This window comes from Acomys russatus, chromosome 16 (genome assembly GCF_903995435.1).
Source record: "Acomys russatus chromosome 16, mAcoRus1.1, whole genome shotgun sequence".
Classification (NCBI taxonomy): Eukaryota; Metazoa; Chordata; class Mammalia; order Rodentia; family Muridae; genus Acomys; species Acomys russatus.
In genome coordinates this window covers 32,068,852-32,093,137 of record NC_067152.1, presented here as the reverse complement: position 1 = coordinate 32,093,137, position 24,286 = coordinate 32,068,852, and the positions used below count along the sequence as shown (strand labels likewise).

Sequence of the window (24,286 nt, the reverse complement as noted above, 5' to 3'; positions counted from 1 at the left end):
TTATCTTGTTATGTTGTTCTGGCTCCTGGCCTGCTGTGCATGGCTGTTCTGCCTCAGGTTCTCAAGTGCTGGGTTTACAGGCATGAAGTACTTTCTTTTTTTATTTGTGTGCAGGTATGTGAGAAGGTACACTTATGTCTGCATGGGTACATAGGTGCTGTTCTTCAGTGATGCTCCCCCACTTCCTTTGAGAATGTGTCTCTTATTGGCCTTGAGTTCATTAATGAGGCTAGAATGGCTCACCAGTAAACCCCAGATCCTCCTGTCTCAGACTCCCCAGTGTTAGGATTACAAGTGTGTACCATTACTGCAGAGATTTTTTAAAAATGCATTTTACCTACTGAGCCATCCCTCTAGCCCCCATATGTTGCTTTGAACTAGTGTTAAAGGTTTATTAAAGGTACAAAAAGCTAACTTTAAGGTTTTAGTTTGTATAAACACTTGCAAATATGCGCTGCTATAGTCACCAGCAGAGTCTAAAGCATCAAATAGAAATTGCAAAAGGAAGGTAAAGTGGGCTGGGGGGTTAGAATGGTGTTTTAAAAGGCTTCTCAAGTGAGATAGTCTGGGTTGAAACTGTGCTCTCCTTTTTTTTTTTTTTTTTTTTTAGCATGTTAAGTTTGATTTGTTTTATTTTATTTTTTATTTGTTTTACTTTTATATAATTTACATATGTACACATGTTTTTCTAACCTGAACACATCCATGTACCCATCACCAGGGCAGAAAGCAAAACAACACTGACATGCCCCCAAAGCCCACTCACACCTGTTAGTCTCTTTGCTACCAACCCACGACCTCTCATATGAGGACAGTAACACCTGTTAACTCCACAAGGTTGCCTTGAGGGTTAGATGAACAGGTATCTGCAGGCCAGGATGGTGGAGTGCTGGGCAAACACAGGCTAATGTCACGATTCTCTGTGGACACTTAAGCAGCCTCAGGCTGTGGAGCTCCTGGGACCAGCTGAGACCCCTTCAGGTCTCCCACAGGCTGGATATAAGAAGGGCTTGGAGAAGGCCCCAGCATAGGCGTGGACCTGAGGGTGCTCAAAAGTGTTACATGTCCTACCCAACATGAAATGGTCAAGACTTTATTAGCTGTGTGACACTGAATGCCGTCTAGGGACCCAGATACTGTCGTGAAACTCTCAGGGGTAGAGGGGCTGGGGGCTGGAGCCCTGCCTTTTATGTCCACCACTGAGGACACCTCTCACTCCAGTCATATTAGAGGCTTTTGGTAAAGGTCTGGTCAACCCTGGCCTTGGGTCTGGGCTTTTGAGGAAGAATGTGGTACTGAGCTGGAGCCCCCTTGCATCCTGTAAGCGACCTCAAAGCAACCCCTGCCTGCCTTGATGATTACATGGAGCTCAAAGGAGGCTGAGCCAAGTCCTGAGCCTCTTTATTCAGGCCATCCTGGTTACCTGGCTCAGCAGTCTGTAGTTTCTCTGAGAAAATGGTTTTCAGAGTTTTAGGGGAGGGCTGTCCAGACTCCCCCAAGGGGCTTAACTCTCACCTCACTGCATTTGAATTCCCCATGGTGGCTTTTATCCTGCTGTCCACTGGCCCTAACTACTCGCAACTCCAGGATCTGAGCAATGTCTCTGGAACTCCAGCTGCTTGGGAACAGAGCCAAGGTGCTCAGGGAGGGAGGAAAAGTGGGGACCGCTGAGTCTCTGTACTTCCAGGGGACACAGAGGTGAGGCTAGAGGTGACGGGAGCCCTTCAGGCTGCTCCTGTTCTGAGGGTGGCATCAGGGTTTTGTCCATTGCCACAGCCAAGTGAGGCATCCCGGGGGAGAAATTCCTGGGCTTCCGGAGACGTTTGTCCAAGTCATCATAGCTTAGGGGCTGGGAGAGAGGCAAAGAGTAGGTATATTGTATATGGAGCCATACCCCTACCCCAGATCAGGTTGGATATGTCTTCATTTTGTGCATGAATGTGTGTGTATGGTGTATATATGAGTGTCATATATGTATGAATGTGTGAGAATTATTATTATTATTATTATTATTATTATTATTATTATTATTATTATTATTATTACTACTACTACTATGTTTTTGAGACAGGGTTTCTCTGTGTAGCCCTGGCTGTCCTGGACTCGCTTTGTAGACCAGGCTGGCCTCGGACTCACAGCGATCCACCTTCCTCTGCCTCCCAGTGCTGGGATTAAAGGCATGCGCCACCACACCCAGCTGTGTATGAATATTTTCGTGTGTGCTTGTTAGTGCATGTGTACATACGTGCATGTACATGTGGAAGCCAGGGGTCAATCTCAGGTGTTGTTTCTCAGGAGATGTCTGCCTTGCTCTTTGTGACAGGGTCTCTCACATGGACCTAACAGTTATGCTAGGCAGGCTGGCCAGTGAACCCTAGGGGTCCACTTGTCTTTACCTCCCTAGCCATGGAGTTACAAGTGTACCACACCCAGCTTTTACCATGAGCGGTGGGGATCGAACTCAGGCCCTCACACTTGCGTGGCAGGCACTTTCCCAACCGAACCCATCTCCCACAGCCCCTAAGCTGGATATTGATCTATTTTGACCTCTGGGATGGAAACCTGCAAGAGCTCTACCTGCACTCCTCAAGATCCTGTTGTCTCTGCCCGAGCTGTGAGATCTGGGATCACAGTCAGGCCTCTGCGAGCGCCCTGTCAAGGCTGCCCTGTCAGGCGACAGGCAGCAGAAGAGAACACCTGCTGATCCTATGGCAGCCGCAACGAGGCTGAGTTGAGGGTGGGGGATCATGCAGTTGCTTTCAGGGAGCCCCTCATCTCTTACCTGTGCAAAGGGCATATGTCCCACCAGAAGGGTGGGCTCTGAACTCTGAGTCACTGAAGTTTCAGGAAACAAGGCCAGGTCACCGGAGGCGGGGGCTCCCAGGACATAGCTGGTGTGGTCCTGTGGCTGCTGAAGTAGCTGTAGGACGCGGCTGAGGTCTGAGGACATGCGCGACTCCAGTCTGCCAGGCAGAGCGCCGCGGTCAAAGGCAGGGCTCCGAGAGCAGCTCAGTGAAATGGCAGCCTGGAGCCTACCTGAAGTGTTATCTCCACTAGGATCTACAGCCTTTGCCCACATTCCCCTTAGCACACCCTGGCTTTTATGACTCTAGGGACTAGGCATGGTGCATACCACATTCAGTTCCAATGGTGCTTTGATGTTGGCATTTTATTTTGTTTTGGTTTTTCGAGACAGAGTTTCTCTGTGTAGCCTTGGATGTCCCGGACTCATTCCAACTCACAGTGATCCACCTTCCTCTGCCTCCCAAGTGCAATGGTATTAAAGGCCATTTTAAGTGTACTTGTTTTATGACTTGGTGAGCTGAGGCACGAAGCTGTTAAACTCGGAGCTTGCTCACACTCTAACTTATGAGTTACACAGCCACGATTTGAACCTAGGGCTGCCCTCCTTGCCTTCAGTCCTCCCTATGCCATCCACAGACAACACCCGCTTTCCAAGGACCTCTGGAATTTGTTCCTGCACATGGATGTAACTTCCCCACAAGAAGCTTCCTTGGTATGTTCTGGGGTTTGCTGGAGGAAGCCATGCAAGGAATTATACTTAGTGATACCGAATTAGAAACCTCCGTTAAATGGATCTGCCACTCTAAAACCCAACCAGGAGCACAGTGATGCCCCAAAGCTACCAGGAGACGGTGCCTATGCCCAGCCAGCTCCTTTGTAGCTGCCCCACCCTCGCCAGTTCTCACCTGTTCATCTGGTCCTGGAGCTGTTCTAACTTAGAGCCTAGCTCCCGAGGCCAGCAATCCAGGTCCTGCCGTCGGTTTGGGGGACTCGGGGGCATTTGCTGTAGCAATTCAGGCCAAAGTGCAGATGCGTCTGAGATGCTCAGGGAAGGGGCAGCACCTTCAGAAGGGAAGGGAGACAGCATTTGCTACATCTGTCTCCACAGGCCTGTCCCTTCTCACCAGCGCCTATGTGCTCCCCCCACCCCGACTTGTCATGGGAATACAGTGTGAGGAGTGGATCCCCTCACCTGGGTGTCATGAGGACAACAAGGTCCTGTTCTTATGGAGGTTGGCTTTGGGGACCCAACTGGGTATATCCATGGGAGGGGAGGTGGGGGTCTCAGCTTAAATGGAGCAGTCAGGGTGAGGATTTCTAGCTCTGATCTTATTGCTCATAGCACTGAAGCCTGGGGAGGGGCGGGAATCTTCTGCTACCTTGATACAGATCCTCAGGCCCTTGGCTAGTTAGTGCCTGCCCCCTGAAAGCAGCACTCAGCAACCAGTAAACCAGAAGTGCGTCTATCCCTTTGCCCAAGGAAGAATCTTTTCCTATCAGTGGTTGCCTGAGACACTCTCTTTCAAGGGGAGGCAGAAGAGAGGGGAAACTAGGAAGGGGCTAAAGGCTGGGCAAAGCCCTGGGCACGAGCTGGCTGCACTCACCTGACTGGCTGTCACTGAAGAAGAAGCCTTGGAGATCTTGGTTGCCAGGGGGCTGTTGGGGTGATGACTGGAGACCCCCATCTGCCTTGTAGGGAATAAGAGCAACAAGTAACAGGGGCCAAAGCTGGGACAGGGCCTCTTTTTTTGTTCCTCCCTGTCTCCAGGTTCCTTGCTGTGGCCCTTGTAACAGCTGGGCATACCAGGGGAGCTCTAGGTGGCTTCCTAAGAGGTTCTCGGGCAGGTGCACTGGTTTAGAGATGATGAACTTAACAGCATCTCCCGAAAAGTATCTGGAGATGGTTTATGAACATCAAGACTTGAGGATGGACAGCAGAGGCTCCCTCCCCACCTCCCCCTACCCCCCCCCCTCCCGGCAACTGCCTCTTCTCCATTGTCCTAATGGCCCAAGTCTCAGCATTGGGCCAGTGAGTAAGTAGTGTCTTTTGGTGAAGATGGGGTCTGGAACCCCCAATCCACTCTAGTGCTATCCATAGCAGCATTCTAGGTGGCAACGTTTCTGGCACCATCAGACTTGAGGGAACCTTGGGGTTACAGTTGACTCGGGCCAATTAAGACCACATCCCTTCTGCCCTAGTGTCCACCCACTGGACACAAAGGCCACCAGATGGCTCCCTATAGCTAGGCCCACAAAGCAGGGTACTTTTTGGGTGCCTCTTGTGTAGTTCAAGAAAGGAACAGAGAGTCACAGAGGGAACAGCATGTGGAGGGACAGCCACAGTAAGAAATATACCTTAGAGCTGAGTGTGGTGGCGCACGCCTTTAATCCCAGCACTCGAGAGGCAGAGGCAGGTGGATCCCTGTGAGTTCGAGGCCAGCCTGGTCTACAAAATTAGTCCAGGACAGCCAAGGTTAAAACAGAGAGAGACCCTGTCTCGAAAAACAAACAAAAAATTTAATTTAATTAAAAAAATATATATGTATATCTTAGTGCCACACTCTAGAAGCTATACACCGGGCCTAGTCCACCTCTCCTGAGGCTGAGGGACAGGGGCAACAAACAATGGAGGAGCCAAGGCTCAGTGTCCAGTCTTAGCAGTGGTAGCCCTGAAAGGCAATCCTCCTTGTCTTTCTCCTTGATTCAGATTCCTTCTCCAGGAAGGCCCCCTCTGAACTTCCACTGAGCCAGTGATGCCCACCCTCCTTGGCAAACTGGATGTGATGGCTAGTTTCATGTCAACTTGACACAAGCTAGCGTCATCTGGGAAGAGGGAACCCCGACTGAGAAAACGATGCCCACCAGACTAGCCTGAGGGCAAGCCTACAGTGTCTTTTCCTGATTGATATGAGAGGACCCAAATCACTATAGGCAGTGCCATTATAGGCTGGTGGTCCTCGGTGCTATAGGAAAGCAAGCTGAGTAAGCCATGTGAGCAAGCCAGCCAGCAGCATTACCCCCGCCGGCCTCTGCATCAGTTCCTGACGCTAGGTTCCTGGCCTGACTTTCTTGGATGATGGACCACAAGCTGTAAGATGAAATCAACCCTTTCCTCCCCAACTTGTTTAAAAGGTCATGGTGTTTCATCACAGCAATAATGACCCTAATAATAACAACAATAACACAGGAGCACCCCCAAAATTGGCTGTGGCCCTGTGGCTTCTTTGTGTCTTTAAATGAATGGCACTTTATTTCTCTTGGGTTGTTAAATGGAAAGCTTAGGTGACATCTGTATCACCAAGCCTGGCACCACTGGCCCTCTGATGTCAGAGCCCATCGTTTTAGCTTAGTGCCATGCAAAGCCTGGTTTGGCTCTGCCTTTTGCCAGCCATATGGCTCTGGCCAATTTACTTACTCTCTCTGATGGTCAGTTTATTCATTTAGATAATGGAGATAAGAGCATCACATGCAAGGATGAGACTTAAAACAACATGAAAGAAGCCCAGTACTTAGCTCACAGCAGCCGCTCATTAAATGGGAGCTATCACTATAGTTAATGCTATGCTGGCCAAAGTAGGTACAGAAGCATCCCAGCACAGGATGCAGGTGTAGGTATAGAAGCATCCCAGCAAAGGATGCAGGAGTAGGTACAGAAGCATCCCAGCAAAGGATGCAGGCATAGGTACAAAAGCATCCCAGCACAGGATGCAGGAGTAGGTACAGAAGCATCCCAGCAGGATGCAGGAGGGCTTGAAGGAAGGGGCAGTGGTCAAATGAGTCCCTAAGGCCAGGCAGGCCAAATCCTTAGCAGGCTGGCTGGGAGCTATCCTCAATCAGCTTTCTGCACCACCACCCCTCCCACCCACAGGCCCAGACTCACGTCCCGCAAGTTGAAGGTGACCTCCAGCTTATCCCAGAAGGTGTCCGCAAAGGCCGGGTACATGTCCAGCACCTCCAGCAGGTCTGCTCGATGGATCTTGTGCAGGTCACAGTAGGTCAGGGCACGCACATCCGCGCTAGATTTGCCCGGCCTGGCATGGAGGCTGACAGGCTCCCCAAAGATGTCATTCTTCCCTACCAGCCGGAAGGATGGTAGGTCTCTCAGGGCCCTTTGACTATGGTTGTCCTACCTCCCACCTCAGAGATCCCACAGAGCAGAATCTGGTGCTAAGGGGGTCTGAGGACAGGGCTACATATGCTGGCTCTGATAAAGAGGAAGATGAGAGAGGGCCGTTCATCAGTCCTCAGTTCCACAAATTCCCTCAGAGCTGCTCCTGTCCTGAGAGTACGGGTTCTCTTGCCCCTTAGCGCCTCAGAACCACCTTCTACCAGAACATCCTTTCTTTTCTTTACACCTTTTAGTACTACGGTTCTCATTCTGGCTGGGGGGCAAGTCGGCAGTCAGGAGCACTAGAAGTTCCTCGCTCAATTTCCTTCTGGTCCCCTCAACCCACTGACACGATGGAGCAGGGGACAGAGGACCCAAGGACGGAAGCTTCCAGCCTCCCTGGGCTAGGACCCAGAGCTGCTTCTTCTTGGTCTTACTCTCCATTGTACAAGCATGGAACCAGCATGGCCCTGGCAGGGCAATCCTGAGAAGCTACCTCCCCTGCCTGTGAGGGTCTTCAACCCTCAAAGGGGCATAACAGTGTCGCCTACTCCACTGGGCTGTTTGCAGGGGCAGAAACGGCAATTGTTTGGGAAAGTATTCCTTAAAGCGAGAGGCCTCCATTGCGGGTCAACACAAGGCACAGGATGGACACAGGGTAAGTGACACAAGCATCAGGTCCTTGCAGAGCCAGGAGCTAAGATTACAATAAGAACATGAGATTCTCCCATAAGAGCCCCTCAAAAGGCAGGCACTTAGGTTGCCAAGGTTACAGAGTAATCTTGGAACTGGATATAACCATGAGCTCTGGACCATGAAAGAAGGAGGGGCCACTACCACCTAGCGCCGTTAGGACAAGGAGGCAGGGGCGTCCAGAAGGAGTAAAATCCCAAGAGAATCAAGGACTAGGCCCCAGGAGGAAGGGAATTTGGGCAGAAGAAAGGGTAGTGGTTAATCCTGCATAGTCAAGGGAGAAAGAGGAGAGGCCAGAGTCACAAGTGCCGTGGACCTGCTGCCCCCAGTAAAGCCCAGCCTCCTCAGCCTTGTGACACCACAGAAGGGACACTAATAGTCTAGCACAGACAGAGGCCTAGATAGAGGCTAGGCACGGGCCACCAAGAGAACGGGATGGAAGTTCATCCCTGTATAGGAGGGGACTGGGCCTCAGAGAAGGAAGGGACTTGCCAGGGTCACACATGAAACCCTGAACCTTGGTATCTGAGCAATGTGATTACCAACCCTCAGTTTTTTGTTTTTTTAAACACATGAAAAATTGTGATCTAATGTCTTTCTACTCAGGACAAGATGAGAGGATTTCTTATCTCCCACTGAAATCTAAATCGGGGCCAGCTTCTTAATAATTAATATTAATTATCCCTCCATGTGGGTGGCATTTGTAACGTGGTTTGGGTGAAGGGAAAGAGGGGGGAATGTCCATGCTGTAGGCCAGCCTGGAGAAAGACTGGATCTGCCTGACAGGTTCCGGGGTGGGGTCTGAAGACCACATGGCAGCATGTGCAGAAAAAAACGGGCGTCACCGGGTGATGAGAAATGGTTATCTAGCTGGAGCATGGAGTACCAGGGGAGGGAGCCGGGACTCACCGAGTGACCTGATTGGGTAGAACTGGGGGAGGGGGGGGTTAGAGGGAGGGGGGTTGGGGGAGAGGGAGGGGGAGGGGGGAGGGGGAGGGGCCTGCAAAGGGAGGGGGTGGGGGAGCGGGTGGGGGGGTGGGCGCTTACATTTGTCACACAGGCCCTAGGGACCTATCAAGGGTTCTGAGCGGAAGAGGAATCCGTACAGATGTTGTTCGTTGGGAGGTGGAAGAACTGAGGCTGTGCCTCATGGGAGGCCTCAGGAAGGGAGACACTCACACGTGCCCAAGAGGGCAAGACCAGCGGAGACTGGTGTGGGAAGCAGATTTGTCAGTAAGGGAAACAGAGCTCTGGGCATGACTGGATGGGGGCAGAGGACCAGGAGCTGGCAGGATGCTCTGGTGGTTGGCTTTATCACAGGCAGGGAACAAGGCTGCCTTTGAGGGAAAGCGATGGCGTCAGGTTGGGATCTATTGCACTTGGTCTGGCTTTTTAAAGTTTTGTTTATTTTTGATAGGCTCTGTTGGGGCCTAGACCTGCTATGAGTGTGTATCGCCATGCCTGATGAACACAGTGAGGGAGAATGTGTCCAGGCCTCCAAGCATGCTAGACAAATGCACAACTAACTGAGTCACATTCCCAGCATTCCGCCTGTTTTGCTCTCAGGAGACCCTGGGGCTAGGACACAGCTCTGAGGATCCTTGAGGCTCAGGTTGTGGGAGCAAGGGGCTGGCCCAGCTGGGGCTGCAAAGTGAGAAGAGAGCAGAGTGCCAGCCCCAGGGGCCTGGGTGATGGGAAAGAGTGGAGGTCAAGATGGGACGTGGGTGAGGTCAGAGGTGGGGACTCGGGGTGAAGGGCCAGGAAGAGGAAAATAGAAGGGAGGATCCTAAGGTGCTTGAAGTCAAGTGACTTGACCAAGGTCACACACAACGGGCAAAAAGATGTGTTTTAAGGATTCTTTGAGGTAGCTTTAAAATTCTCTGGGGGGAGGGGGGGAAGCAAGATGGCTCAGCAAATTCAAGGGCTTGTGGTCAAGCTGACAACCTAACTTTGCCAGAACCTACATGGTGGAAGAGCCAAGTTGTTCTGTGAACTCCACAGTCACCTGCATACTGTCGTGTCCCCTGCCCAGTGAATAAATAATTAAAAAAACAAAAACCAAAAAACTTTTGTTGTTTGTTTTCGAGACAAGGTTTCTCTATGTAGCCTTGGCTGTCCTGGAACAGGATCTGTATGTAGACCAGGCTGGCCTTGAACCACAGAGATCCATCTGCCTCTGCCTCCCAAGTGCTGGGACTAAAGGCATATATCACCACCGCCTGCCAACATCCAAGAATCTGAAAACAAGACTTGCTATTCAGGATACTCCTTAGGAAGAAGGCGGTCCCAGTAGGGCCTCTTCAACCTCAGTCCCCTTGGCCAACCCCACTTGACCCACCTAGAATGGCCACCACCACGTCATCGCGCAGGATCTCGATGGAGCCACGAGAGATGAAGTAGAGCGTGGAGAGCACGTCGCCCAGGTGTACCAGCGTGTCCCCAGGCGGCGCGTGCGTGGTCTTGAACTTGACCGCGAGCGCGCGCAGACACCCTTTGCTGGCGCCGCGGAAGGCGGGGCAGTGCTGCAGCAGAGCGCGATGCAGGTGCAGGCAGATATCCGCCTGCAGGCACTCAGGGAAGCCCTTTAGCACCTGTGGGGGGGGCGAGGGGGACAGGACGAGTCCCTCCCGGCGCAGCTGTGGGTGTGGCATGGGGGTAGGAGGGTGGGGAGTGGGGTGTAACCTGGACCTCCCCCTAGGACCTGAGTCTCAGCTGCTGGCCCCCGGGCTACAGGACTCACTGCATTCATGTCGATGCCGTTGGTGTAGGACCAGGCGTGCTGGAAGTACTCTTCCAGGCGCTGCCGCAGTGGGTTGGGGATCTGGTGGAAGCGGATAAACTCCTTGACACGCAGCATCTGCGTGTGGTAGCGAGCAGTGCCGGAGTACAGGCGCTGGATGATGGCCGACACGTTGCCGAAGATGCTGGCATACATAAGGGCTGGGGGCGGGGCAAGATGGGAGTGAGGACTCTCCCGGGTAACTCCTAGCCTCCTAGTCTAGGCAAGACCCCAGGGAAAGACCTCTGTCTGTCCTCGTGATAGCAGAAGCCGCCAAGAACCCGCACAAAAGAAAGCCTCTGGGACGGGCAGGCGTGGTGCCCTTTAATCCCAGCACCCCGGAGGCAGAGGCAGGCGGATTGCTGTGAGTTCGAGGCCAGCCTGGTCTACAAAGTGAGTCCAGGGCAGCCAAGGCTACACAGAGAAACCGTGTCTCGAAAAACTAAGAAATAAAATTTAAAAATTAATAATAAAAAGAAAGCCTCTGGGCTACCTGCTCTCTTCACTCTACTCTATGCCTTCCGGCATCTTCCAGGCTCAGAGGCCAGGCTTCTCTTCGAAGAAAGAACTAGGGCAATGTTAATTTTGTTTTGTTTTGCTTTTTCTTCAGGTTAAGACTTGTTTTCTCCTTCAATTTGCAAAAATATGATACAGGAAAAACTCTTGTTCTCTCATTTTTCACCTTCCCCACCTTTCTGTTTCCTTGTTTCTGTTTTTCTAACTACTCTGAATATGACAACCTAATGTGTAAGTTTCCACACTCCCTCAAGCTTTCTTCAACCAGGTGTTTTGAGAGGCGGGGGTGGGGGGAGCTCTGTGGAGCTTCATGGCACCTAGCCTGTGTTAAGAGCCCAGGTTATTTCTCAACTGTCACCATATACATTTTTTATAAATAATTTTTTAAAAAATATTTTTTATTTAATTTTAATTTATATGTGTTGGTGTGAGGGTGTCAGATTTTGGAGTTACAGACAGTTGTGAACTGCCATGTGGGTGCTGGGAATTGAACCCGGGTCCTTTGGAAGAGCAGGAAGTGCTCTTAACCGCTGAGCCATCTCTCCAGCCCAAAAAATAATTTTTAAACAAGGACTCCTTGTTTGGTTTTACAGTGTGCCCTGCAAATGACTTGGCCTACAGCAGTGTCTAAACAGTTGCTAAAATCTGTGTATGAGTGGTACACACCTATACACAAATAAATCTACATGCAGCATGCACAGGGCAGTCCCCTGCATAGCACAAGGTCACACTCACAGCCAATGAGCATGACGCAGATAGAGAAGACCTTCTCAGAGTTGGTGTTCGGTGACACGTTGCCGAAGCCCACGCTTGTGAGACTGCTGAAGGTGAAGTAGAGGGCCGTGACATATTTGTCCTGGACAGAGGGTCCCGAGGCCGGGTCGCTGCCATTATACTGCTTGCCAAGCTGTGTACCCAGGCTGTCCAGCCAGCCGATCTTGGGCTCCAAGTAGGGCCTTTCCACGTTGCCGATGGCATACCAGATACAGGCCAGCCAGTGCGCGATGAGCGCAAAGGTGCACATGAGCAAGAAAAGTACAGCGGCTCCATATTCAGAGTAGCGGTCCAACTTCCGCGCCACGCGCACCAGCCGCAGGAGGCGCGCCGTCTTCAGCAAACCAATCAAGGTGGTGGTCTGGGGGGAGGCGGTGGGGGGGGAAGGGTGGAGAAAGTCAGGGGTCAGCTCTCAAAAGGGTGTGTTCAGGCTTCCATTTGCTCTTTTGCACTTGCTACCTCATAGCGGGTCCACAAACACTCAGGAAAGTGCCGGACGCTTGGCAGGAGGTTGTTAAGGAAGGAGCTGAAAGTATAGAGCAATGTTCTGGCTGCTAGGGGAGAAGTCGGTGGGAGGAAGAAGGAAGGAGAGGCCAAGTCTGCAGAAGCAGGTCAGGGAAGGCTTCACAGAGATATCGTGGTGTGCATCTTGAAAATGTAGCTAGTTCTCCGGGCCGATGAGAAAGAGTAAGAAGGGGCGCTCTTGGTATAGGGCTAACAGAGGTGTGGAGGCATGAAGTGGTATGGGCCACGTAGGACATCAAGTGTGACCTTGCACCTAAAGAGCAGCAGGGGAGGGTTGGAGAGATGGCTCAGAGGCTAAGAGCACTGGCTGCTCTTCCAAAGGTCCTGAGTTCAATTCCCAGCAACCACAGAGTGGCTCTTAACCATCTATAATGAGATCTGGTGCCCTCTTCTGGTGGGTAGGTGTACATGCAGGCAGAGCAGGGTATACATACATAAATAAATAAATAAATAAATAAATAAAACCTTAAAAAAAAAAAAAAAAAGGAGGAGGCAGTAAGAGGACCTGAGAAAGGAAGGTGTGTGTGGCTACTCCAGGGGACCCTTAAAGATCTTGGTTTTAACTCCTATGGGAGCCATGGGAGGTCCTGAAGGAGGAGTGGCAGGGCTAAGGAAAATAGCTGAGACTTGCCCCCTGCTGCTGTGTAGAGAGGACAAAGCCTGGGGAAAGGTCAGGATGGCATCTACTCAGTGTTGGCGGGGACAGTAGGAAAGAATAGGAAGGGAGAAGGCGTGAGGATGGTTCAACAGGAGGATTTGGGAGGTGGAATATATTTGATACACGCTGTGGGGTGAGAGAGGGGTTGGAACGCGGAGGGCAGAATATCATGAAAACGCTCTCATGTTAATGCGCAGGAAGCAGAGTGGGCATAGAGAAGGTCGGAGGCAAAAAAAGGATGCAGGGATCCGTAGGGATGCGGCCCGTGCATCCCCCTTCTAACTCCATGGTGAGAATGGCTTAAAAGGCCGCATACGGACATGGGATTATAGTATGTCCATCCCACAGAGGGCAGAATTCTAGACCGACTGGCAGCCTAATCCTCTATTTGGGCCTGCTAAGAGAGATGGGCCGTGGGATGGCCCCCTGGTCTGCAGGCATGTAGTCTTAGGAGATGGCAGATATCTGAGCCCCCTCTGCTTCCTTTCACTGCCCGCATCGGTGATGTGCGCCATAGCTGTGGAGTCAGCATGGCTGCCGGTGTGGACCAGGCGTACTCACCTCGTCTGAGCCGGTGCGGAAGATGAGCAGGTCAAAAGGGATGGCAGCCACCATGTCAATGAGGAACCAGCCCTTGAAATAGTGGACCGCGATGCGTCGGGGGTGGCTGACCACCTCATCGTTGGCGTTGACATAGGTGGTTCGGAAGTTGATGACGATGTCCACAACGAACATGATGTCCACGATGAGGTCCACCACGGTGAGCGGGCTGCAGGTGTAGCCGCAGGTACCACGCTGTGATTCGTCCTGGTCGCTGAGCAGAAAGGCAGCTGAGTAAGGTGTGAAGACGGCTGTGTAGATGACCAGCAGCAAGATAAGCCAATCCCACACGGCCTTGAAGGGGCTGTAGTGCAGGATGGTACCTCGGTGGATGCGCGGTGCCTGTAGCTTATACTCTGGCAGCACATCTGCACCCAGGGACAGGACCTGGGATGGAAGCCACGGGTGGTCAGTGGGGACAGCCAGCACTAGTGAGACAGGTCGACGGGGAGGTCTTAGGGGGAGCTGTGACAGAGGTCATGAAGGGCAGAGGGACAAGGGACAGGCACGTGAGGAACAGGTATGTTGGGAGGAAGGAGGACAGGAGACAGCGTGTCTCCATCCACATGGTTGATTACCCCACCCCACCCCACCCCACCCCCGGAGCTGACAAGCTTTCTCATGAACAGCCTCTCTTGGAGGTGAGCAGGGCCAGGCCTAAGGCCATCTTGGGGGAGAACTTGGATTGAGATAGTTGTGGGCTGTTTGTCTTCAATAGGCTTTGAGGGGGCGGCACTGGCTTTTGTTTTAGTGCTGAAGATTAAACCTAGGGCCTTATTATACATGGCAGACAAGCATTCAACCATTGGGCTAACTCCCCAATCCCATTTTGGGGTTCTTGCTGAGAAAAAAGTCACTTCCAGAAGAGTCTTTGTTCCTGAGGGCCTGTGTGTGTGTGTGTGTGTGTGTGTGTGTGTGTGTGTGTGTGTGTGTGTGTGTCGGGCAGGCAGGGGGTTCTTCCTGGGCTGACTCTCAGAGCATCCCATGGAAAGAACCAAATTTGTGTTGGGGTTCAGCCTATCTGGATACTCAACAAGCCCTAGGTACCAATGAAGCCCCCCCCCCCATCTACATCACCCAGAATCACTGCAGTCTTTCATCCCTGTGCCCTTGCCTCCAAGACTGTAGCAATGGACTGTTGCTAAGACAGCAACCAACAATCCCCAGCTGACTGACATGAAACAAAGCAGCTGGGATATTAGGAAGGGCATGTGTTTTTGAAGCCAGACACTCCAGGCTAAATTCCAGGGCTGCTATTTGCTTTATCTGTGCCCTGGGGGCAAGCCTTTAACCTGCGATGCCCCTGTTTCCTCACGTGTGAGATGGGACAACAACCTGAACAGGATTGTGATTAAACAAGATGCAACTGTCTGCTTCTAGCTCAGTGGCCCTCAACCTTCCTAATGCTGCTGCCCTTAAATGCAGCTCCTCGTGTTGTGGTAACCCAGACCATAAAATTATTTCATTGCTACTTCATAACGGTAATTTTGCTGCTGTTATAAATCATAAGGTACATATTTGATATACAGGATATCTGATATGCAACCCCAAAGGGGTCACAACTCACAGGTTGAGAACCGCTGTCCTAGATCACCCCTGCTCCATTGTCCTACTTTGACACTGTTCCAACAAGGATGGGATGGATGAGGGACGGACCATCTCCACTGACTCCTCCATCACCAGTTCTGTTTTTTTGGTGGTTTTGTTTTGTTTTGTTTGAGACAGGGTTTCTCTGTATAGTCTTGGCTGTCCTGGACTCACTCGTAAACCAGGCTGGCCTCAAACTCACAGCGATCTGCCTGCCTCTGCCTCACGAGTGCTGGGATTAAAGGCATGTGCCACGACCGCCCAGCTCATCAGTTCTCTTTTAAGGAAATCAGCCATGAAAGGCTTTGATCTTTCAGACAAGATCATCGATAAATAGGATCACAATCTAAGAACCAATTTCCACTAAAATGGTACTGATTTGACATCGAGATGGGCCAGTGGAAGCCACAGTATTCTGCTATGCTCAGCTTTTGGCCTTTACCCATATTTTACTTTCCCAGGAATCCACTTGGGATCCCACATAGACTTGGACCCTCTTTTTTTTTTTTTTTTAATGCTTTTCTTGTACCCCTATATGCTGTCCTGATCCCATGGTTTTTCAGCTTAGTAGCCTGTGTCCCTTCACCCAGCCAGCTCTGGGTCCACATGGGCTTCCAACCAGGACCCGCCAAAGCGTCCTTGGCAGCTGAACTCTGATGTAAAGTTATAGGTCACATTGCCACACCCTGGGACATCAACTCTCCTCCCTGGCAGGCCTTTTCTTAGTCAGTTCAGTTATTGGCTATGCTTCAGATGAGAAGGGGCAGGAAAAGAATTGTCCCCTCTGCAGTCCCTTGCTCCTCCATGCCCTAGGCTCTTCTCTATGGCTCAACAAAGCTCCTTCTGTCTCCTGAGCTGGCACTACTTAATGTCAATAGGTCCCCAGAGACATTTGGTCTAACTCTTTCCTGCATATGATAGCTCTGAGGCCCAAAGGTAGGGGTGTCCTTTGTCCAAGGACACATAGTGAGTCAGTGCCAGGATCCTGGTCACTTAAGTCGCAAGCAGGGTTCTATCCATTTCCTTCTGGAAGAATCAGACCAATGAGAAGGGACTGTGGGGTCAGCTGAAACAGAGGATCCAGGAAGGGACATTTGCCTGGGGCTGACCAAATAGAAGATGCACAGGAGGGGCACTTAGGGATGGACCCCCAAGAGGTTACTCAAAGCCAGCTAGAGGTACCATCACTGTCCCACCTCTGCCGGGTATACTGTATGCATATTGAGGGGGGAAGTGGTCATCACCCCAAAAACAAAGGGAAGGAACAGGGCTGGGGCAAGGCTCACACCATCTTCCTTCCTCACTTTACCTTTTAAGGCCTTGAGCCTCCCTCTGTGTTGCTCCTTCCTTGTGACTGCACAGCCATAGACTGACCCCGGGGTGGCCTCTCCTACTTTTCTGGTCTCTCCAGGCCTAGAAGGTACTCACAGGCCTTGCTAACCTTAACCTCTGCTGGTTTCAAGACTCAGGGCTGTGGCCTCAGGGCAGGCCTTCATGTCTTAAGAATCAGACTCAAACTGTACAAGAGGAGGCTGAGGACCCAGACTAAGATGTGAGGGGTCTGGGCAAGTCACAACTCTCCTCTTAGTCAGGATCTCAGAAGAGCTGAGGTCCAAGGGACCCTGGGGGGGAGGAGGGGGAGCGCCTGACACAGCCCGCCCCACCTGTCCTGCAGCGCCATACCTGGGTGACCTTTTCAGTGACATTCTGTGTCCGCTCCACCACTTTGTGGGGAGCGATGATCTCAATCTCTGTGGTGGAGCCCGAGCGGTGCTTTTCCAGGTTGAACTCCACGAAGTTGAGCGTGAACTGTGGGATCTGGCTGACGGTCCTGTACTTGCCCCTGCCTGGGCCAGGCCCTTGTCCACTCGGCCTGCTGTGAGAGCCCTCTGAAATCAGGGTCAGGGTCAGAGCAACCAGGGCTGGGGTGGTGGCCTTGGGTCTCCCTCACGGCTGTTGCCCCCGCCCCCACCCCCAAGTCAGCACTCACCAGAGCCCAGGAAGCTGTGTGACAAGAAGCGCTGGGTCAGGCTGCGGCTGCTGCTCTTGGCCAGGAGCTGGGCCAGGTCCTCGAAATTGAGGATAAACATGATGACAGCCCCATTTTCGTCCTTCACGGGCACCACGTCCACCAGGCAGCGGAAGCTGGAGGCTGCAAACCCCATTGGCAGGGGATAGAGCCAGTCACTGAGGCCACCTTTCCTGCAGTGGCCTGACTAAGGAAAGGCCTCAGTGAAGGTCAAATGAAGGGTATCCGTTGGAGAAAAGAGGCCTGGACGTTGACCAGAGCTATTTGGCAGAGGGTGGGTGAAGCTATCCAGCAGGTGCCCCCACCCTCCACAGGGTAGAGCAGCTCATTAGGAGATAATGTGGTATCTACGCTCAGCCCCCCCCCCCCCCACTCCCGGCTCAGGGCTTAGCTCTGAGGTTTGCTTCTGTGGTAATTAAGGCTGAGCAGATGGGGGTGGATTAAGTGGAGAGGTGAGGGAGGGCAGGCCTCCCTCTGGTAGCTCTGGCTGCCCGCCCCGCTCAGCTCCTGCATAGCCATCCCACAAAGATGCCTGCTTCCCTCCCTGATACTGGAAGGAACTTGCTAGGAACACATCAAGTGCTGGGCGTGGAGCCAATCGGCACATTAGGCCTTAGGAGGCAGATGAGAGCTCTGAGAAAGTGATTTGTTGGAGCTGGCAGAGGACATGGGGTGAGGGCCCCTAGCAGATAAGAGGTTGAGGTGGGGGGGGGGGGAAAGGTCTCATCTTTGAGGATGGTGCTGGAATAGTGGCCCCAGGCAGAGGCTGGGACCAAGGGGTAGACAGGGTAGTGACCTGGGAGGCTAAAGAGGGAGAGAGGTGGCTATGTGGAAATAGAAGTTCTTAACATCCCAGATCCAGCTGCTGGCACCTTATGCCTCTGGCCACACTGCCCTCCCCTCGCTGTGGAGTCTCACCATTGACTCATTGGCAGGTGGATCGATATGAGTTGAAATACTGCGTATATGGAGTCCAGCCTGTGAGTGGACACCCAACAGGTGTGCTACATCTATTAACTCAAAGTATTGTTAGGTGTCAGTTCCAGAAGGCAGGATCCCCAGGGACAGCGGGCTCGGGTGACTACGCAAGTCAGAAAGCCAAGCTGCTTTTCCAGAGGTCTGTGTTACCTGTCCCAGGGATTGCTGACTGACTGAAGAAAGCAAGCTTGAGTGAATGTGAGGGGACCACGGAGACAAGCCATGTAGTAGGAACACCACTACCATGGTGACCACTGGGAACCCTTCTTCCCCAGACTCCATACTTAGCACTCACCTTCCAAGCTGGGGTGCAGCTGTGCCCCCCCTCAGCTTCCCTTCCACTTTCCACCTGAGAGCAGGAATCTCCCCAGATCAGGATCAGATTCCTGGACTCCCAGGCACCACACAGCCACCTGCCAGCTGCTGCCTGGGCCCAGGGGAGACATCCACACCAGAGACACTGGCTGCCTGTTGAGCCACTCCTAAACTCATAGCGCTACAGTGAGTCTGGTCAGCTCGGGACATGGTGATGCTCTCGTCCCTAAGGACCACACACTATGCTCTCAGTGTCTCTGGCAATGAGGAAATTAACCTAGTACCAGGTGAGGAAGGGGTAGAGCTGGGCAGAAGGGCAGGCACTCCAGACTGCTGTGCTTCTGGGTGTTCCCAGGACCATCTTCAATTGGTTGCACCCCACTGATGCAGAGGCTCAGGATGGACCCTTGTTTCAGCAAGAGCTGGGGAGTTTATAGGGTTCTCATGGCTTTCCTCCTCCCACCCACCATGCCAGTGATGGAGAATTTGAAAAAAGCCAGGGTAACTTTCTTTCCCTACAATCCTGATCTGGCTGTCCTCTTACCTGTGACTCAGAGCCTACAAGTTACCGGATGAGTTCAGGAGGGAATGAATTGTTCTTGTTTGTATTCAGGAATGGCAGTGTCCCAGTGTCCCTGCTCTGTCCCCAGAGGAAAAACCAGTCCCTGTCTCCTTCTTCTTTCTAGACAGTACTCTCAGCACATTGCCCCTCTGATCAAGAGAGCTCACCTGGCTTCTAGAACATCCCGCCTCCTCCTGTTCTTCCACCCCTTGGCTACGACACTCATCTTGTTTGTCACAACTCACACTCCCTCCCCACCCTTGCCCTCACTCCCTTTCCAACATGGCCTCTTTGCTGTCTTTTACCTTTCTGGGGTCTGAGGTTGGAACTCAGGACAGCATGCATGCAAGACAAATGCTTTACCACCAAGCCACACCCCTTGCCCTGCTGGGATCTCCTGATGTGCAGCTCACCTAACCCTGGACTGAGAGCCTTTAGGGAGCTGATGCTACCAGCTGCCATTCTGGCATTTGTGAGTGAGTGTGTGGAAAACACTGCGGGAGAGTGAGGGCAGCCCCTGACCTCACTCTTACCCTGCCCTCCTTATCTGGAACTATAAACTAGAGACATTCCAGGTCTCCTCTGGTCTAGCTTAGGGGTTTGGGCTCATCAGAATATGACTTGGTGTGAAGGTAGGCACTGCTAGACCCTCTGCAAGGGTGTCCCTTAGGGCAAATGCAGGGGTGAGGAACCTGAGTATTGCCTATGCTTCCCTCTGGACAATTACTGGCTCCAGCCCTGCCATAGTCTCTCCTCCTCAGCTGTTAGGATTTTTATTTTCCTGACAAAGAGAGTGAGAAGAAAGGCTTTGATTTTTTGGGTTCTCTGGCTGGGTAGTTTTTAATCCAGTGCCTCGGCCTGTGAGGCCACCATGCAGATACACAACTGTAGCCCTGTGGATACAGACTTAGGATATAGACCTAGAATCTTCAGTAGATTACCCTTTTAAAGGGTCTGGTGGTGGCAGTGGCACACGCCTTTGATCCCAGCACTTGGGAGGCAGAGGCAGGTGAATCTCTGAGTTCAAGGCCAGCGTGGTCTGCAGAGTGAGTTCCAGAATGGCCAAGGCTACACAGTGAGACCCTGTCTCAAAAAGCCATAAGGGAGGGATTATAAATAAACCAGATAGAGATGTGTTCTGGACCCCTTCCCACCTCCCTGGTGTCAGAGGTTGGGGCCTGAAAGAAGAAGTCACCATTAACATGCCTTCCAGCAGGACAGGGCAATGCATGTGAATATAATTTTTTAATCATATTTTAAAATCACATGGCAAGAGTGGACTGATAATATAGACATAAATTATCTGAGCACCACAGGGCAATACAGGCTCTTTTCTTGGTTCCAGGCCAATTCGGGATGATCCAGATGGTCGAAGGCTTAGATAACAGGACAAGGAAGGCCTGGAGGTCGAGTGGTGCAGGCTGGAACCAGAGAGCATCAGATATGTGGGTAATTTTCTGCTTTTATCCGGAGCCATTCTCCAAGACTAGGTTCCCAGGGTCCTCTCGGTTAGCTAAAGAACCTTGAAAGACTCCCGAAGTCCTGACTCCTCACCTCAGGGGCCAAGAGTTGGCCTTGAACTCTGTCTTTTGCCCAGACACCTACATGTTCTGAAAGCCCTGGCCTCACCTTCCCAGGAGTCTATGATTGCCCCCTATTCTCTGGGGTACAGGTAGAGCTCTAGGGTCAGGAAAGAAACAGAATGGACCGACTCTCTTGCCACCTCCACTTCCTGCTGCCCCGTCTTGTTCCTCTGGGACCCTTCTCACTCCCCTGACTGTCACCTCTTCCTTGCAGTGATGTGAAGAGGTGAAGTCACAGCTTTTAAAAATATTCTGACTTTCTTAACCCTGTGAGTACAGCCAGTCTAAGCCGGATTCTTTCCAGTCTCCTCCTGTTCTTTGCCTTGATGGCAGCACTTTCTGCCTGCTACTCATTCGCTAGCAGCAGAAAGGGATAGCCAGGGGTGTGGCCTAGATCTGAGGCGAGAAGCCCTCAGAATCTCATAAACACACACACACACATACAGACATACACACACATGCACACACACACAGACATACACAAACATGCACACACACATATACATATACACAGATATAAACATGCATGCACACACAGACATACACACACAGGCATAAACACAGACACACACATACACAAACATGCACACATACATACACACATACACAGACATATACACACATGCACACACAGACATACACATACATGCACACACACATACATGCATGCACACACAAGCATGTGCACACACACACATGCATAGACACCCATGTTCCATGCACACACCATGCCTCTGGAATTTGGGCCCGAAGATGCACGCTCTGTTTGTACATTCTAATAGTCCTCATGCATTTTTCCACAGGGGCAGCTTCTCTCTTCTGAGTGTTTCTTTCCCCCTAAACTTCTGCTTCCAAACATGGGGAGAGTTTGGGTCCTTTCTTTATTGGGGTTACTCAGAACACATCTCTGAGGGAAGGTTCTAGAGACTTGACTTGTCCCCTGGGAAAAGGATCTTAGGAAAGGGCCTTTCACACCCATAGACTGAATGGAGTTTTCTAAGCCAATGATTCTTAAAGTTGGTAGCAAATCAGTACCATTGGGGAGATCCTTTTTTTCTAGATACACCTGCCTGGCTTCATCTTGCACCTTCTGAGTCTGCCTCTCTCTAGGGAAGGTACGTTTTGCAAAAACATGCCCCCAAATAATTCTGATGCAGAACCAGATTGGGGCCCCGGGCAAGGAGAGCCCGGGGATTTCCAAGAGACTTTGCTATTCTGACTGTTGTTCCACTACCCTCATCTACTCAGGACCCTGCCTCCTGGAGAGAGAGACTCTCCCCGGCCCCTGGCTTGTTTCTGTTGTGCTTTCCAAGGGCTTGGGCAGCACTTAACAACACAAAGTCCATCTAGGTAAACCACCTGCTTAAGGCAAACGCAAGACTCTATCTCCCTAAAGAGCTGGGCTAGGTGAGCCATGCCCACTTTTCCTTCCCATCCAGCAGCCCCCATGTATTGGCTAGACACCGATTGGGGGGGGAAGGGGGGTGGCGGCTCCTCTAATAACTAGAGCAGACGGCGATGAGGGAAGGTTAATTTCCATCCTAGCTGCTTGACAGCTGGGGCTGACAGTGACAGAGTAGACATCCAGGAGATGAGGGAAGGAAAGTGGGACAAGAGGCTCTGTCCTAAACCAGTACCAATAGCTGGCTCTAGCTCAGTTCAGTCTCAAGACCCTTAGAAAACATAGCATGCCACGCCCGCCGCCTCTCCATAATCATAAGGAAACTGAGGCCCAGATGGGCGCTGGATTTGTCCGGGCTCTTGGGTCAGATCCTCTCCCCCACACCCCACCCCCCGCCCGGCCATTCCATGATAGCAGAGAAAGACGGCTAACAGAACTCTTGGCCCCACTGTGTCTCACCATCCTTCCGGTAGTAGAGGATATCCACTTTGCACTCTTCAGCCCCAAGCAGGGCCTGCGCCAAGCGGGACACAGCACTGCTTGGGGTGTTCGGGCCTGTGAGGAAGTCACAGGTACAGGGCCGCTGCATCACCTCCACACGGGAGTAGCCGAAGAGTTCACAGAAGCCATCGTTGCAGTAAATGATGGCACAGTTCTCCATCTGTGCATTGGCGATCAGGAACTTACGACCTGGAGTGGGCGGCAAAAGGTAGGAAGACCCTGGCAGCCGGAAATGGGTAGCCAGAGAGAAAGATTATAGGGAGTGGTGGGAGCTGAGAAGGGGGTTTATATATGGGACCGGGCAGAGCCCCAGAATGCGGAATGCGGGAGGTAGAAGTCAGAGGAGGGGAGGGTGGGAGGAACTAGAGTCCTGGGGAAAGGTCATTCCTTCTGGAAGCACAGAGGGGTTGTGAGGGAGGCAGGAGCTGTGGAAATACCAGGACAGCTAGGGTCAGTAGAGAGGAAGATCCCAAAATTCTTGGAACAGTGGAATGGGGTCAGGACCAGAAAGAAGGAATGTGACCAGCCAAGAGTCAGATCTGGCAAAAAGCAGGAGATCAAGCAAACCTCTAAGAGAGGCAGGAATGATCTGGAGAGGTAAGCGGGACAGTGACTGGGGGCGGGAAAAGGGGGCGGGGAGGCCAGGGTTTGGGACACCAAGAAAACTGCTGCAGTGAGGTATAAGAGCTGCTTTCTGCCCCAGACACCAAACATATGGAGAAGGTGTTGGGGACGTCAAAATGAAAGATTTTGTATTCAGAATCTAACCTCCTCATGCCCGCCTTTTCCGCTTACCCCATCAGAAGTTAGTAAGCAAAGAGTCTGGCCCCTCCTGCCATCCAACCAGCACTGCAGATAATCCCCCCACACCCCAAAACCTCACACTTACTCTGGCCCTCAAACTTGCGGATGATGGTGTCCAGGTAAGTGTTCTGGGGAGCTACGTGGCCCCTGCGGACTGGCATCTTTCCGGAACAGCACTTGCTGGTAGTCACCCACGCCCTGGCTCCTGGTGTCTCCGTCAGTCCTGGGGCTCAGCAGTGTCAGGCTGGGGTGGGTGCCGCCCCCGGGGAGGGCTGTCGGGGCCCCGCCCGCCTTCCAGCGTCCGCCTTCCCCGCCCTCACTGATCCTCCCTCTCCCATGGCTCAGCGCTCCTCCTCCTTCACGAGGCTTGGTCCGGGAGCTGTCCGCGGCGTGGTGCTGAAATAAGCAAAGGCGCGGCAGCAAGGTGGGGGTCCAGGACATGGGCAAATCTTCTTCAGAGGCCTCGGAGCTCTTAGCACACAGGCAAATCTTCAAAAAGAAGTATATCTACAACCACCTATTAGCCAGTGACCACTGATAAAAGTGTCTGCGTACTGATTAAAAATGAGCACACACACCACAAGAAGTGAATTGGAGTAGGGTAAAGTTTATTGAAAAAGTTTTTTTGAGAGGAGGCAAGAAGGACCACACAGATCATTAAGAACCTTGATGGACTTGGAACTTTGCAGAGGATCCCAAGACCAATTTTGAGCCACAAATCTTAGTAGCAAGCATTCAGAGTGAAGCATGCACCTTCAGAAGAGGCCCAAGGGTGGGCTTTTTCAGTGCACAGGGGCTGAACTGGGTAATGGGAGAGGTGAAAATGCAGGGGGGAAAAACCCCACGATTGATAAACAGCCTCCAATGCTAGTTTGAACATCCAGATTTAATTGGTGTATAGCCGAGTTCTTAAGCAGTTTGATGTTCGGAAGGAAATTCGGAAGACATTTGAAGGAAATATTCTGGCAGAAATAAACTTTACAAAGTGGATGGGGGAGGGGAGATGGCCAAGGAGGCTCAATGAGGCTTCTCTAGTCAGATGAGAGGCTTGGAGTCCTGGGCTGGGT

At 51.9% G+C, this 24,286-nt stretch overlaps 1 protein-coding gene across 1 annotated transcript; it reads right to left on the bottom strand.

Moving 5' to 3' along the window:
• Positions 1–1,314: 1,314 nt before the first annotated feature.
• Positions 1,315–23,413, bottom strand: Kcnh6 (potassium voltage-gated channel subfamily H member 6). Its single transcript, XM_051157865.1, has 13 exons — positions 23,305–23,413; positions 22,374–22,604; positions 17,036–17,197; positions 16,729–16,934; positions 13,420–13,845; positions 11,637–12,036; positions 10,347–10,546; positions 9,945–10,197; positions 6,686–6,879; positions 4,410–4,494; positions 3,711–3,867; positions 2,783–2,963; positions 1,315–1,849 (listed from the first exon to the last, which is right to left on the bottom strand). The coding sequence occupies exons 1-13, from the start codon at positions 23,378–23,380 to the stop codon at positions 1,568–1,570; spliced, it is 2,853 nt and encodes a 950-aa protein (XP_051013822.1). The 5' UTR covers positions 23,381–23,413; the 3' UTR covers positions 1,315–1,567.
• Positions 23,414–24,286: the final 873 nt, after the last annotated feature.